General features: G+C 36.7%; 1 protein-coding gene across 7 annotated transcripts in view; it reads left to right on the plus strand.

Annotated features, from left to right (window-relative positions):
• Positions 1 to 17,038, plus strand: part of ARHGEF7 (Rho guanine nucleotide exchange factor 7) — a 126,118-nt gene extending 109,080 nt beyond the window's left edge. For 3 of the 7 annotated variants that reach the window (XM_051772825.1, XM_051772826.1, XM_051772827.1), the window contains 4 exons: positions 585 to 761; positions 9,841 to 9,940; positions 10,580 to 10,634; positions 13,785 to 16,929. In XM_051772825.1, coding sequence (XP_051628785.1) covers positions 585 to 761; positions 9,841 to 9,940; positions 10,580 to 10,634; positions 13,785 to 13,907 — 455 coding nt within the window. In that variant the 3' untranslated portion in view covers positions 13,908 to 16,929. Of the gene's footprint in view, positions 1 to 584; positions 1,698 to 9,840; positions 9,941 to 10,579; positions 10,635 to 13,784 lie in introns of those variants that run through there. The other 4 variants (XM_051772822.1, XM_051772824.1, XM_051772823.1 and 1 more) reach the window with 4 other exon arrangements.
• The last annotated feature ends 266 nt before the right edge of the window (positions 17,039 to 17,304 follow it).

Consider the following 17,304-nt stretch of genomic DNA (forward strand, 5'->3'; position numbering starts at 1 on the left):
AATTACCTGCTTGAAAAAACTAACCCTACAAAAGATTCTTTCATCAGAAGGTGTTTCCTTACCTGGCTCACGAAGCAACTGTACAAAAGATTGTGTCATTACAAGGGAGGGAAAGGATGGAGGTACAGATATCTGATGGGGAAGGGGCTATTGCTTTTCACATCAGCACTGGATCATGCTGGCTTACTGTGTTTATTGTTCTGTGCCCAGTCACCCCCCCCCCAGACCAGAACTGACACTGTATTTCAAAAGAACCTAACTTCCTCTTCAAAAAATTTTGTTATTCGAAATTCTCAACTGAGAGTAGAAGCTTAAAAGTCACTTCAAAATTGTATTGTAATGGTTCAAACATTATTATATGCTGAGTGTAATTTATACCTAAACCCCAAACAAATTTGAAAAAAAAATAAGAAAAAAACAACAACTTTGGTGCCTTTTTAACAATATTTTCTCTTTTCCTTCTCTTCCCATCACCTTTTTGCTTTTATTTCATGTGTTTGGTTGTGGCTATTCCTTACGTTCTCCTCCTCATCCCACCTCTGCCTATCCACATCCACCATTTCATTTCACCTATACATCCTTAGCATGGCAAGGCACTGACCTGATGCATAATCACGTCTTGGCTGATGATGACCAATCAAGTCTAGACTCCTTGGGTCGTCGCAGTAGTCTTTCTCGTTTGGAGCCTTCAGACCTCTCAGAAGACTCTGACTATGACAGTATATGGACAGCCCATAGTTACAGAATGGGGTCTACATCTCGTAAGAGCTGTTGCTCATATATCTCTCACCAGAACTAATGCACTTCTGAGCTTTTTCTTAACAAATGCTTGTTGTATCACAGCCTGCTTTTCTTAGATGTTTTCTTGCTGTTCCTTGTCTCTTTAATGTGATATTTTAACAACTTCTGAGGGAGCTCCTGAAACTTCAGTTATACCTGGTGGATGGCTCTATTGCCAATTCAATACACATACAAATAAGTCTTTCTAAAAAGTGTATATCCTGTTAAGGATGCTATTTCTTGAGGGCTTTTTTAACTGACAGATGTTAATTTGTAGTTCTGAATGGTCTTTTTTTTCTTTTGACTTGGTCAGTGTAGTAACAGGTCCTTTGTTTCCTTTTTTATTTTAGATACAGCACATTTTTATATTTTGTACTGAAACCATACTGGTTTGTGAGCTGAGTGCCAGCTATATGGAAATACCTTAGTGGTAGTGGTTGGATTTTCTACATATTATTAACAAAATACAAAGCTGGTAGAGTAAGAAAAATGCAGCTTAGAAATAAGCGGTACAAGAGCTGTAAAATCATTCAGATATTCACGTATCTGGCCTATTTGTCTGGAAGAGCATTTGCTAATCCATAAAAAATTCTGGTTTTATGGTGCTGTCTTTTCCTCATTGCTTAAAACGTTTATATGAAGGACCTCACTGCTCTCCCCCCACCCCAGTCTGGCAATTGTCATGAAAACCTGGCAGTCCATGCTCATTACATGCAGTGTTTTGATAATCTCATGTTACCTGTGGTCATACTGTCACTTTACTGTATGCAGTAGCGTGGCAGAAAGCAGGGTTTAGATGTTTACTTGCCTGTTAAAATACACAGCTGCCAACTCTCAATTGACCATTCTTCTTCAAAAGACGAGATGAAAATGGTTCCCCTGATGGAGGCTCCAGTGTTCAGCATCTGAAACTCTAGGTACAACTGTAATCAAATTGGCTTGTTTGAAGTTCTGAATAATAGAATGCTTGGCTTTTGGGTTGTACTGTTTGGAGCATGTCCATGACAGATTTTATTGTGTCTTGTAACTTCTCTCATGAGCAGGTTTGTTTTCACAGCAGCTCTTCACTTACAGTCGTGTTGGCTTTTCAGAGAACTGTGATATGCTGTGCACAGCTGAAGGTCTCAAACCTGCACCAGGGGCACTGCTGGGGTGAAGTGTGTGTGTATGTGTTCTGTCTTGTTGCTAAAGTAATTGGCATCAAAACAAAAATTACTTGTTTTCTAAATCTTTTTTAGCATTAGGGAAAAGTATGATGAACGTGATGAGAGATCAGAAACAGTTCTCAGTTTCACTAGGGTTCCCAAGTGCAACTCCCTTACCCTTTTCACATAAACATGTTATCCAGAGTTCAGATATTACTCTGTGAACAAGTTCAGAATAATCATAATGCAATTAACTGCAGCCTGGCAACTTGATCACACTGTTTAGAAGATAATCGATACCTTTCTGCAGGTTACACGATCAGAAAGTTAGTAATTGCTAGTAGTTGTTAGTAATTGCTAGTAATTGTTAGTAATAGGCATGCATGGTTCCAGAAGGTGGTCAGTGTGGACAAGATATTTCAAAGCAACTCATGTCTTCAGATCTTCATTCAGTCTTGTTTGATGATGTGTTTTATCCTCTCTTACTATTGTTGGCATTCAGTAATGTGACTGACAAAAGCAGTGGTGCTTACTAAGGAGAGTTTTCAGGGCTATGTTTTACTACTGGTCATGTATTTATGTGTTGACCAGGAACTTCTGTATGTTGAATCTTTTTTTAAATGGAGGAGTGTTGCTTAGAGAAACGAGATAAGTATGTGTGCTCCATGCCATTTCACGCGCATTTGTAACACACTTCACTCCCCTCTTCCTTTCAGTCAGTTTTTGTTTTGTTGGTTTGTGTTGGTTTTGCTGTTTGTTTTTTTTTTTTAATAACATATATGGAAAGTATGGATTTTTGCCCTGTTTCTTATGCTGTGGTGTTCTAGTTAAATAATGTTTTCTGCACTGGATAAATGATAATTCCTTTATGTCTGTTTCATGTTATATAGTGTAAATATGAGTTTGTAATACACTTGTTGCACTTGAAATTTCCTTATCACACAGAAAGGTTTGCTATCCAGATATGAAGATTTTACTGACTTTATATGCACCAAAGCTTTGACAGTTTACCACCATTAATTATTGTAGCATTTAAGTCATTAAGTATTATCATAATTAGGATCTCTCATATTGTCTATCCTCATATTAACATCATAGCACATTTAAAACCATTCTATGTCTTCAGTGTTACAGGCTGTAAGCTATTGTGAACTGATCAGGAGTATTAATGCAAAATGCTTAAAACAAACAAACAAAAAAGGCAAATGTGGAAATGGTGGTATTCAGTCCGAAGGTTCAGTGTTTCTATTTTTGTGGAACTTCAGTCATGGTAATAACAGTACCTTATGTTTATGCAATTCTGTAAATTGTATGTGTACAGTTACAAATACACTGGAAGGATGGAGAATCTGAATTGGAAGGTAGGTTCAAGCCATTGTCAGCCCCTCTTCACATGGCTTATGCAGTGTTTCCATAAATTAGTATTTACCATAAATTGAAACCAACCAATATTAATTGGGTGTTTTGCATAATCTTGCCAAAACACAGTAATGTGTATATAGTGACGTAAAACATAGAAAAAATAATATATATTGTGCACTTCATTTGTGAATGGGAGAAGCCATCTTTAGTAGGTGACTGCCTTTTGAAAATGCAAAATGGATGTATATCTGAATGTTGCATTGTACTGTACAGTATGCATATTGTTTGTGGTTGCATATATCAATTAAGTGTTTTGTTTTCTATAAAAAGAACATCTGTTATGTACAGTTGAAATAAATTTTCCATTTGCTAGACTGTGACTTTAATATTTAATTATTACACAGGGGAAAGGACAGCATAACTTGTAACTTAACACATTCTCTTCTCCCCATACCTCCTTTCTCTTCCTTCCTTCTTCCCAGAGGAATCAAATGCTGAAGTGAAAGACCTTTTTTGACATAACTGTGTAATCTTTGTTTAATGTAGTTGACACCTACAAGAAATTCAATGTAATGTGAAGTATGTATTCTTCTATATCTTCTCTTTTTTAAATAACATCTATAGAATGTTTCTCTGTTGCCCCCCTTTCTCCTTAAATTGATTTTATTTTCTTCTTTTTTTGATTTGGGTTTTTTGGGTTTTTTTGGGGATTTTTTTTGGATTGGTGTATTCTCAGTAAAAACACTGGCTGAATTACTGAAACAATCTCTGCAGGTCTTGTTACCAGACTAAAATTTTATTAATATGCTAATCGTTTAAATAACTTACATGTTTCCAAGATTTAATATTACAGTGTTTCTCTTTTTAAAGTAAGAGTTATCTTTAGTCTTTCTACTTAAAAGATGCTCATATATGAGTGAATTTAAATAAAATTATAAACTAATATACATACTAAAATGTTTACATCAGTATAAATGAAATGATCGCTTCTTTCTACTAGGAGGTCATAACATTATTTTGCTAGGATTGTGGCAATTCTAGTTTTAGTCCTGCAGCCCTCTGGCTGGAAGTTTTTGTGTTGGTTAGTGAAATACAGGAAGTTTAGTGGGATGACTCTTTATAAATGCTGTCTTTAGAAATATCCCACTTCTTCAGGTGGTGTATTTGTGTCTGTTTAAGCTATGCATTCTGTTCTTATGTGACTAACACTTGCATACCAAGTTGTGTTTTGGTCCACTTTAATTATTTCCATTTCACTCATCAAAGCATATTGCTATAAACTGCCCAGATCAGTCATCTGAGTCATGTGGAGTTTTTTCCTGTTTTTGTGTCACTGTTAGTTAAAACAAACAAAAAACAACTTCATGCCCAAACCTTTTTTATTATTCCCAAGAATTTGGAAACAGTGGTGTATTTTATACAGTGAACTAAAGTTTAGTCTGATATTTGGATTCTGATTTCTTTTTTCTGTACAAAGATATTAAAGGGCACCCTTTTGATTTTGGCAGATCTGTAGCATGAAGGATTGTTTTTTCCAGTAATTAAATCTCAACACACACAGACTCTGGGAGCACCATTTTTAGGATCCTTTTTATTAGGACCTCATGAAAAATTCGTAAAAAAAAGAGAGGATTAATTTGGTAGGTCTGCTCATCCACTTTAACATCCTTAATATAACAAATGCAATGTTGTAAGTGACAGGTAATTTTTTTTTTTGTCTGATGTTTGTTTCAGTAGGAAGTGTACATGACTGTACATGCCAGTGGCTAATGGTAGATCTAAACAGTTTTATATGCACACACTTGATTTTTCAGTAGCAAGTCATGCTTCTGTCTTTGAAACTCAAGCAAATTCAATTTCTGAGAGCTTCTTAGCTTGCAAAGAGAGCCTAATAAAGTAGATGAAAACCAGAATTGTATATTTACAAGTACTGTTGCTAATTTTACCTTTATCCCTACCTTGTTCCCCTTCTTACCTGTCCTAATCATGGTAAAGGTATGAAGAGGTGAAGAAAAGAGCAATACTTAAAAAAGCTGTGCAACAGAGAAGTTGCTGCTGACCTCAGATTATGCTGTGCACTTCTTGAAATTAACAACCATCACCACACATCTAACTTCCATAGCTTAAATTAGGACACTCAGTCTTCTATGACTATGAGCCATCTCCTCCAGCTGGCCAGCTGGAGGAAGGAAAACTGTTCTTGATTGACTGGAGAGAGCTGGCTTTTAACTGAGGCCTTGAAATTAGCTGCTTTAAGTAGGTGATGTGAATACCCACCTCCATTTTACTGTTGGCTTCACTGGTTCTTGGACAGACGAGGTCTTGGAACATAGGCAGAGACTTAATATCCGGTTAAAGTGAAAAGGTATCTGAATTCCATCCCCCTTTTCTTATCTCCCTCCTGCAAAATTTCTGGACTCTCTTCACATGTGTCTGCTAAATGATTCAGACAAAGGACCAGACTGTTTACCAGTACAGCTCCTTCTGAAACTTGTTTTCTGTCAGCTTGTTAAGGTCCCTTCCAACCCAAACATTCTGTACTTCTGTATCAACCATTCTTTAAAGTGGTCAAGCTCCTTTAGAGGAGAGGGAATGAAAGGCTGGGATTGTGAGTTATGATTGCAAACAGACATCACTGAGAACCTCTGTGGCATTCAATCTCTGTAGTATCTTTCTGTTTTGGTGTTAAGACCATACTCCAGGGCTAGGAGTGACATTCTACCTGTTTCAGACAGGTATAAAGTGAACTTCTGTCATGAAGTCTTTCAGCCATGTAAATATCAGAACAGGTTTCAGCTTTCCTTTTTTTTCCAGAAATGGTCAGAACTGCTTGCTTGTTTTTGTCTAATTGATTCGGCTGGAAAGGACATCAGACACTGAAAGCAGGGGGCTGTTATCCACAGGCTTATTCTTGTATTTCAGATGTTGCACCACATTATGCAGAGGGTGTTGCTAAGGTCTGTAGCCCTGATCTGAGTGCTGGGTGGGCTGTGTTGTTACTGGTTTTAATCTGGAGGCTAAATTTGCTAACCTATAATTTAGGGCAGAGTATTGTCAAAAAGCATTGTAATTCTTTATTCTCCATTCTAGGACTGAGAGGTATTGATAAATACCTTTATTTTTGTGATGGAATTTAATTGATGGAAACTTAGTTGAATCTTGATTATAGTGGTCAGTTATTTACCTTAATTATTCAACAGATTTCTAAATAGTGCACTTGTTCTTCCAAGACCCTGGATTTAGGAGTTCCCCATTGACAAGTTATGGCAACTTACTTGGCCTTAATATTTGTTCATTATTCTTGAAGTAATTGTTTGGGTTTGCCAAACATCTTTTCTTCTCCCATCTACCTTACTTCCCCCAATACCCCTCCAGCCCACCCCCCCCCCCAAAAAAAAAAAAAAGAAAACCAAATGAAACCCTGTTTTGTACAGCTTGGGGTAGGGGATGCCCATCTTTAAAAAAAAAAAACCAAAAAACTGAACAAACCCAAAAACGTTCAACTAGTACTTTTGGTTATTTTGTCTTAAGGTGATTTAGGGACAGAATTGTTGGAAGTCAATTTAAATATAATCATTTGGCCTGTTTGACTTTGAGTGAGACCTAGTAGTATCTCTCAATAAAATTCAGAAACTTGGATGCTTAGGCTTGAGGGGTGGCATGACAAACTGAAGTAACTTGATTCTTCTACCCTACTTCATGAAAATGTGGAGTATGTCTCAAAGGTGTTTGGAATTATCTGAGCTGCAGGAACTTCCTAGACAATGCTTTTAGTACAACCCAATGTGAAATACCCACTGTACTGTAACACAACACTCTCTTCATGTCCTAAAGCTGTAGCTTTTGTGGAGAGAAATGGTTACACAGAGAATAGGCATAAAGGTGGAGGCACAAGGTGCAGTTTAGGGAATATTCCTGAGTACCAGTGATGAGGTAACTCTGCTTGAAGTTACTGCTGGATATGTAATTGCCAGAAAATGCATGTTAAAAAAAGAAAAGCTGCTGACATAAATGGTGCATAAAAGCAGGATATTGAAATAGCTTCTTTCTGTCTTTAGAACTTGACATCTCAAGTCTGTTACTGTGCACATACTCATTTGATTACAGGGTCCTTTGTGACAGGCTAGATGCACTGTGTGTTTGTACCTGTGATACTCAGCAAGCACTTGTGGGGTTTAGGAAGAAAAGGTCAACAACAATAAAGAAAAACCCACTGAAGCTCACAAAAGCAAACCAAGATTAAGAAGCAAGTGTGTGGGTTTTTGCATAAGTACAAACTGTGTGAGCAGCAAAGATCTGAGATACAAGTAAGAGTTGTATGACTGAGGGTATTGGAGCAATGCAGCCAAGAGTGAAAGTTTTGATGTCTTGAGTTCCATGGCAGTTAATGTTTTATGGCACAGGAAGGTCAGCGTTCACAGCAGCAGTTTTCCATTGTGTGTATATGTGTAGCATGGGGTTTCCTTGTGTGTATAATATTGGTGAACTGCTTTCTATGTCTCAGTAATATTAGATGTTTGCTATGCTCTGCCATACATACATCAGGATATGCTGATGTAGACGTCTCTTTTACGTGCATGTGTGTGTATAACATGTATGGGACATTTTTTTTTCCAAGCTGTCTACTCCACACTATTTCTACTTTGCAAGGACCCTTGTTACTCTGCCCAGGCAGACAGTTGGATGCAGCTCCGTACAGAGAGAATGATAATGCATGCTCCTTTTGGTTGAAGGGAGTCACGGGTGAGAAACACGTGACAGTTCTGTTCCTTTGGTCTGTGTCTCCCTTGGTGTGTGCTGAGCTGAGGTGCTCCACGTTGATACGGAGACCCAGAATGTAGTGATCTGGTAGCAGCTGCTGCCAAACTAATTCCTAATATAAGGTTTAACTCAGTGTTGTATGTTACCTGTTAGGCTAATAAAGCAGAGCAGTAACTAGTTAACTGAAATAAACATGAGAGAGCTTTTTACAATTAGAGATTGACAGCGCAAACAGGGAAGTGGCCTTGAGTTCCTTGCCGAGTTTGGATATGTTTGTTTTATAGGTTGTTTCTTCCTGGCAAATAAGTGGGAGTGGAAGTGTATTAACCCTTAAAAGATTTCTTCACTCCATAAGAACTTACAGCTTTCAAGGACAAGATTCTTTTTCAAATCTTCAGTTACCTTTATTCTATATAATTTTGGCAATCACATACTGATACATTAGATATTTACTGTAAGCTTAAGGAAACTGTTTTCTTCATTAGACATTTGTCATTGTTTGTTAAAATAGTTAAAATAATTTTAACATATAGAGCTAAGGTACAGTCCCTACAAGATCATTGCTCAAAACTGAAGACTACAGCTGTTTGGGAAGTTAGTATTTTGTAATGACTGTGATTTATTCCATTTTTTATTTGTTTAGATTATGTATTTTATCATGAACCATAAAAGAAAAGAACTGTTATCACAAAGCAGCTGTTCAGCAACTGATTTCTCTGGACAGGCCTGTGCTCTGTAATACCAGATTATCAGTTCAAAGTGGATGAGATGTTCCTCGTTAATGAAAGTTCATTAAAATGAATTGGTAGGCAAATGTACCCTGTTTGTTAAAACTGATATCTTATTTAAAATGTGCAAGAACTTTAATGCCTTATCTGCAGTGTTTGAATTCTGAATAAATGATTAGACACCAATTTATTTACAGACCTTCTTAAAAAAAAACAACCACTTGTAACTTGTTGCAGCCTAATTAAGTAAAGTTTCTAGAATACATACTTTATGTATGAATGAATGCACATATCTGAGATTAGATTTTTCCAATCATAACTAATTTTTTCTAATCTGTGTGTTTTACCTTGATGTTATAAATTGTAATGAGTGTGGAAAATGTTTTGAAGATTTTTGAATGTTCTTAGCTTTTATCATCAAACTGAGATGCTTTTAAAAACATTTATTAAATACAAAGAGTGTATTTCATTTAATAGGAATTTATTATAGGACTAAAACACTATCTGTAAGTGTATTTATGTGTTGTTCACACACACAGAAGTGTAGTGCTTATAGTATTTCAGGGAAAGGGGTTTTAACTTTTGTCCCCTCACTGCTGTGTCGTTTGATACCACTATTCTGCTTCTCAGTGACAGAGTAATAGGTTTAGAGCTGAACTGTTTCTTGGATTTGTATCAGTGTGACATCAGAATCTGTCCTTGAGGCTTAAATCATGGTTATTTAAACACAGCTATCTCTTTCTCAGTCTGCCATTGTGAATTTGTATAGCTTTTACTGATGGTTGAATAGTGCACTGTTTGTTGAATGGTGTAGCACCCCTGTCGATGACATGGGAGTTGTCAGCAGTGCAGTAGGAGTGTCAAACAATTTTTTTGTTGTTTTAAGGCTGTGGTTTCAAATGTAAAAAATGTGTCAGTAACTTTTGTTTGTGGAGGGAAGGGGGAAATGGGAAGTGGTATACCTTGTTTCTGCAGGTGTATCATGCAGCAAATGAAAGAATGATCTTTAAAAGGCCCCAACAATGTTTGTGATTTGCTCATTTTGTAATTTATTTTTACAACAGGTTCCCGTAAAGAATCAGCTCCTCAAGTCCTGCTTCCAGAAGAAGAAAAAATTATTGTAGAAGAAACTAAAAGTAATGGTCAGACTGTTATAGAAGAGAAGTAAGAAAATATTTAATGATTGATAGATTAAAGTAGTGAACTTTTCACTCTTCTTCCTCCTGGCTCCCATTATAATAGTGTGTGTATGGTATGTTCGTAGTAGGGAACAGAGCTGAGTATCCTACCAGTCCTTTAGTTGGCCTTCATTTAAATATCTGGTTTCTTTGTATATGCTGTGCAACTTACTCCACTCATGTCAAGAAGTGAAATGTTTCACTTAAAAATAATTTTTCCAGGTGCTGTCAGATTTCAATATTAAACTGCTGTCATCTTTCTAATTAGTGTGTGGCATCGTTCTACTTTTTTGGTAAGGTGTATGTTGGAAATGAAACTACAGTTTTGTTCTAGAAAGCTGGAATACAGAAACTAGTATTGGTCTGTAAGTGCTGGAGAGGAGTTTCCTGTCACAGAAGGTGGTAACATGTCCTTGCCTTACTGAATATAAATTGGGATAAGAGATAGGGGTTGTTTGTTTGTTTGTTTTTAACACAGGTTTGAAATTAGCAACTAGCTGTGGGGTTTTGGTTTATAGGTTGTTTTTTTTAAATTGCATTTCATTTAGCAGTTTTGTCTAATAATAAATTTAGTCATGTATTTCTGGAAACTGTTATAACAGATCATGTTCCTTTTTCGTTTTAGAAGCCTTGTTGACACAGTATATGCATTAAAGGATGAAGTACAGGAGTTAAGACAGGTTGGTAACTTGCTACATTTATAACACAGAGAACGAAAAGATGGAAGGCTTATTGTAAAAACAAATACGGATTGTAAGTTTATTCACTTTGACAGGCATGAACTTGAATTTTGGATTATTTTAAAAGTAAAATATCGTTTGAGGAAAGGTACCCTCTATTGTGGTTGTCATCAGTCCTTTGAGAGTAGTGTTAAGTGTTGTTTCTCTGAGGTGAATTACTAAGCTATTCTTGGATATTGCAAACTGTGAAATAGCAGAAGCATTAAGCAAATTCAGTTCTGCTGTATCACCAGCAAAGTAAGCTTATAGAGGCTGAGAAATAGTATTTGCTCTAGAATGTATCATTTTAGTAGTATAAGTGTCTAGATCTATTTAGGCCTTCATTAACAATCCTACAGTAACCTGAACATCTCTTACAAATCAGTTCTTAAAACCTCTCATTTCTAGAGAGGAGTGTTCTTTTCAGTGCCTATCATGTGACCTTTTTAGATGAGGGTTTCAAGTTAGCTCTGGGTGCTGCTTTGTCACTTGTTTTAAGTGTCTAAAATGAGATGTTAAAAATACCATCTTCTTGTCAGGACACAGCTTGTTTAAACTATGTTAATGCTGCCACATATAGTCTTTGCTTAATGTATAGGTGAAAAAAGCACTGAATTTTCCTCGCTCTCCAGTGTATGAATTTGCCAACTGACCTTAACCAGTCTGACTCAGGAACTTGGATAAAATTCCTGTGTTAATTAAAAAGGATTTGTATTAAAATTTCTTTCGGTTTTGGGCTATAAACATGAATCCAAATTCTTTGCCCATCTGTAAGCATGCCCAGTATTTCTAAGGTTGTCATGCATGTTCTTTGCAATAGACAGTTGATGTCTTGCATACTTAAATTCTACTGGTTCAGCATAATAAGCATGAGTATCCCAGGTTGGATTCAATTTTGACAGTCTTTCTAAAAATACAATTCATGTGACACAAGCAGCAGTAATAGTCCATGAATACTCCCATGGCCTGACTGATTTTGTACAAAGAATAAATGTGCAGCCTCACTGAGGCTCTGCACATCTCTGTGACCCTTAATGAGAAAGTCACCTTCACCTGAGCTTCAAGCAATAGCTCTCTTTTCCTGTGCCTTTCCAAACAGATGGTCTTGAGTATCTAACATCTTCCAAAGCCAAGACATATTAAAACCTTTAAATTCATTTTCTTGGCTTTTGGGACTCTCAGCTTAGAAGCATTTGTTGGTCCACTGCTGTGATGCTGCCAACCAGAGAAGTGGCAGAAATAACCTCTGAGGTGGCAGGGTCCCAAGTGAGCAAAGCCTTTATGGATAAAGGCTCTCTGGGACTACATAGCACCCTGCTTGGTGTAGACACCAGGCTGCCAAGTGGGATCCCTCCCATAGCACCTTCCAGAGGTTATTCATAGCTCTTGCTCCACAGACACTACACTTGAATAGTACAGACCTGAATTGGCAGACTTAATACATTAAATCTGTACCTACAGGAAAACAATGAAATTTCTGAGTTTCTCAACTTGAAGAGGGAATGGAGTTAATGAAGTGACAGACCCTGGTTGTGTGTATAGACTAGAGAAGGAGAAGCTGGAGAGGAGCCTGAGGGAACTGGTCGATGGCAAGCTGATTATGAGTCCCTGGCAGCCAGGAGGGTCAACCGTGTCCTGGGAGGCATCAGACAAAGCATCACCAGCTGGTCAAAGGAAGTGATTGTTTCACTCTTCCTCTGTGCTGGTGCAGCCTCACCTTGAGTATCGTGTGCAGTTTTGAGCACCACAATTTAAGAAAGACATTAAGCTATTAGAGGGCATCCAAAAGAGGGCCACGAGTATGGTGAAGGGTCTGGAGGGGAAGCCTTATGAGGTGCAACTGAGTTTGTTCAGCCTGGAGGAGACTGAGGAGAGACCTCATTGTGGTCTTCAGCATCCTCACGAGGGGACTTTGAGGTGCAGGTACTGATCTCTTCACTCTCGTGACCAGTGACAGGACTCAAGGAAATGGTGTGGAGCTGAGTTGAGAGGTTTAGGTCAGGTATCAGGAAAAGGTTTTTCACCGACAGTGTGGTTAAGGACTGGAACAGGGTCTTAAGGGGAATGGTCACAACACCAAGCCTGACAGAGTTCAGGAAACATTTGGACAGTGCTCTCAGGCACATGGTGTTATGCTTGGGGTATCCTGCACAGGGCCAGGAGTTGGACTCTGTGATCCCAATGAGTTCCTTCTAGCTCAGCATATTCTATGATTCTGTGATCACATCCTATTTCTGGAAATGTCTGTAAATAAGAGCTGATGTTGCCTCCTCAGTGGGACCCCTGAATTGCAGGCCTGCATTTGTTAAACACCAGTAGGCTTGTCTTGGAGCCTTATTTCAGCGTTATGTTCTGGTTGCTTCCTTACTGTTGCCAGCATCACCTTGGCCTGTACAGAATTAAATGGTGTAAGCATTCCTGTGGATTGGTCAGTAACATCCTTACAGTCCTGTTGTTCATTTATTTCAATATTGCCTGATGGCACTAAATAGTGAGAACTCTCTTGTTAATGTACAAACAGAGTGATGGTGTTCCTTGAAATTCAGGCTTCTCTTAGACTGCTGGTAGTCATCAATCTGGTTTAAAATTTAGTCACAGAAACACTTTCCAGAGAGTGTAATGGTTTTCAGGATACTCTTTTCAACTATTTATGTTCTTAATGAAGCAAGTCAATTTGCATTAAGTTTTAAGAAGCTTTTCTGAGATTGTGAAACTAGTTAAAATCACAGGAGGCTCTTAGAGGAGATATTTAGTCTGCTTATTGTTCCATTTCCTTTCTCTATTAGCAACAGATATATTCTACTCCTCATTGATTAGATTTGAACAGATTCAAGATTATTGACCATCTGTGACTAGCACTTTTGTTATAAAGGGCCCCTAAGTATGAATAGGAAGTAGCTCAGTTTCCATTTTGTGGGTTTTGTTCCATTGAGTGAAAATATGTGTATGTAACTTGAGAAGTTTTAATACAAGTTTTGCTTTTGAACAGCTAATATCTGTTTTACTGAGAAGAACCTTCAGAGTTTGTAATTGACAATGTATGTGTACTAAGAAAAGATCTGTCAAAAGCCCTGAAAACAAACTAGTAATATTTTTATCTCTGTTAAACAGGATAACAAAAAGATGAAGAAATCATTAGAAGAGGAACAAAGAGCTCGCAAGGACTTGGAGAAGCTTGTTAGAAAAGTCCTAAAGAACATGAATGATCCATCTTGGGATGAAACCAACTTATAACTAATTTTTTTCTTTTTTGTCCCCCCCTTTTTCTTTCTATTGAAAGACCAGTTGTAAAACTGAGCTGGGAAGCCTTCTGACATTAGTCAGTGTTGCATCAAGAACACTACAAAGCAGGATTTAACTGGATCTAGTGATTTCTTCCTCTGAGCATACAGAAACAGTCAAGCCATTTTCTGAAGCAATCTGTGCTTTAAGTGTGGAGACCATGGATCCTGAACTCTACTAAACTTAATTTGTTTGCATCTAAATTACCTCATTTGCAGAAAGTGCAGCACCTGACTAAAAGTCCATGTTTTTCAGTGGCTTTTTAATTAAATATATATTTTTCATGTAAATAGCTGTAATTTTGAATGCATATGTGATTGATGTATCAGGGCTGATATGTTTGGGGTTTTTTCTCTTGTTACTACAATGGTCACAAGTGTTAGAAATGATGGCAGTACTGTCTTACCTAAGAATGGTATGAATTATGAATTAGTTCCAAATTACCCACTCATCACACATGCAAATTTAAACCCCTGTTTTTCCTATTGACCACTATATTTAAATCCTTGACTGTTACTTGTCTGTCCATACATTTTCAAACAGTTTACAATTCCTTAAGAACAGTATTAAAGTACAGAAAATTGTTTATTGACAGTAGAAACAATTTTTAACAAAACTAATGTCCACAACTTACATTCACATACACTTGTTTGGCAGACTAATCTGTTGTGCTTTGGCCACCAGAAGACTGATGTACTTGCCTGCTTTTTATGACTGTGATTTTTAGGTGTTTGTGTACTACATTTTCTATTGTTGTGCTTAAACATACAACTGGCTGATAATTTAATGGATCATACTGTTTGTTAAAAAAAAAAAATCAATCTAATCCAGAATTTTGTGAATAAATCATTGCTATTTATATTTTATGGTCACAGCAGTTAAATTTTAGCTAACCTTTGTGCATAAGACACACAGGCTAGACCAAATTTCATTCAGAGCTTTGTTTTTATACCACTATAAGACTCTCTGGAGTTCCCATACTGTGGAAGCACTCATTTCTTTCCTACCCTATTTTCTCAGCATGTTGCTGGTTTCTGTCCTACTAGGATTCAAATGGAAAGAAATATGAAAATAAGATTTTTTTTTCTTTTAAATCATACTGTAATTTTTACTTTGCACTGCTGACAGATTTGAAAATACGTAAAGGAACATTAATTCCCAAGTCTGATAGGTGCAATTACTGCAGTTTCTTGTATTTGAAATAGGAGATGCTACATCACTGCAAATGGTGAGCTTAAAATGGAGCACTTAAAATAATAATCCCATTAAAGCTCATTTTTTTTCATAGACTTCATCAAACTTTGGGTTCAACTCCAGATGGTGCAGTTTTTTGAGGGGTTTTGATTCAGCTGACGGTCAGAAGTACAGGTATAGCACAGACCTGAGTCGCACCTTTTGCAATCCTGATTTTCTAGTGCCCTTTAACTCCTGTTAAATGTAATGCTCAGACTTGAGCAAGTGTTTATATGAACTTTAGTAAGTTGGAGCAAGGGTGATTAGGGTTGTAAGAACTGTCATGCACATTTTGAATCTTTTGGAAAATCTATTTTTAAAGCTATCCACTTTTTTCAACCAAGAACAGCTTTTTTAAATAGGAAATTATGTCAGTTATTGCATACTTGTGAAACAATTCTGTGGCAATGGATACTTGATAATCTGAATAGACAAGTTGTCTGTTTTAAAAAGCTGAATATATTTGTAGGTATTTTGTGTTCCTGCAATTTAAAAATGTTTTCCTTTAATCCTAAAGGAGGAGAAAATGAAAAATGTCAACATTATCAGAGTTACATATATTCACAGAACTTTAAACTTATTTTAATTCTCTATACCAAAATCTTTTCTTGATGTTTGCAGTTGCACAAAAGTGTGGATTGGCATTTATATTTATCTTCACATTTAGGAAATACTCTTGCTGAAAGCTAAGTGATACTAAACCATGCAAATTCATAGTATCTTGACCATATTTAGATTTGGGAATGCTGATATAATTAGAATTTTGCTAACATTTTTACTTTCTGACATTCAGGCAAATTTGCAGAGCAAACTTTAATTTTCAGCTGAGCATATGCGAAAGGACATTCCAGAGGAAGATGTATAAAAGGAAAACACTAACCTTACCAGTATTTAGCAAATTTACTCAGGAAAAACTTCCATCATGACAATTTGTTTTACCTTGTATTGTGAAGAGTGGTGTTGCTATGTAAATCTACTGACTCTTAGTGCCTGTGATTATTATAATTTCTGACAGTACCCCTCTACTGACATCTAATGAACATGCCTTAAACACTGGGATTAAGCAGTTGTAAAATACGCCCAGGACTTAGGGACTGACTTTATTCAAGATGGATTGGGATGACTAATTTTCATTTAAAAAAAAACACACAAAAAACAAAAAAGGGGGAGGGGAGGTGGGAAGAAAACCAACCTAATATTGCAGATAGCTTTTGCCTCTAGTGCAGACAGCACCTTCAGGCTTTTGGGAACCAAGGAGTATCTGAAGCTTTTTCCATTGACAATTTGTTACACTGTATATAAATTGTAAATGTCACCATGGACCTTCTGAATTGTTGGAAACTTTATATAAGCATGGATAAATGGGGCACTGTTTATTTAACCTATTAAAGGGTTATTTGTTTGCTCTCATCATTTAGGGATGAGGAGATGAAGCCATTTCTTGTCCTATAGATGTGAAGCACTTTCAGTTCTGAACTGTCCAAAATGTAGCATAACATTTCGCTGTACTATACTGATGTATGTGTGTTTGTCTCACCGTGTCATGACGTCTTAAAGATTGAACAACTGACTGCTTTTGTATAAACCTTCTTAATGTCAATCATTTAGGGAATTTAGAGTGTCTGTTTATGATGTCTGTGGAGAACTCAAATTTAGTTTAGATGTCACAATAATATCCTGGTATCGACTACTAAGGCGTTTATGCTACATTGCTGTAATTAAACCATGATTTTTCCCCCTACCCTATGAAGTGTTACATTTCATCTAATATGTGGGCTGTGAGATTAAGAAGGTAAATTGCTTTAATTTTTTGCCTTTCTTATAAATAATAATCTCTGCAATAGTTCTTATACTGTCTTGAAAGAGCTTTTTCATTGGCCTTTTATAGTAGTAAATTCATGCTTGGAGACAAAATGGGAATGTTTATAGGGCTGAGAAGAAGGATCTTAACTGTTGCACTGAGGAATGTTCACTTCTTTGGTAACCTGACCTGCTCAGGTAATGTAAGAAATGGAAGAGATTGAAGACGGAATATGAAGAGAGCAAAGAAAGAAAGAAACACTAGAAACTGTATAAATTAAGTAAAATATTTTCTACATGCATGATTTATCTGAAT

This window comes from Manacus candei, unplaced genomic scaffold, assembly GCF_025592945.1.
Source record: "Manacus candei isolate 608988 ecotype Guabito, Panama unplaced genomic scaffold, ASM2559294v1 h1tg000159l, whole genome shotgun sequence".
In the NCBI taxonomy this organism is placed as follows: Eukaryota; Metazoa; Chordata; class Aves; order Passeriformes; family Pipridae; genus Manacus; species Manacus candei.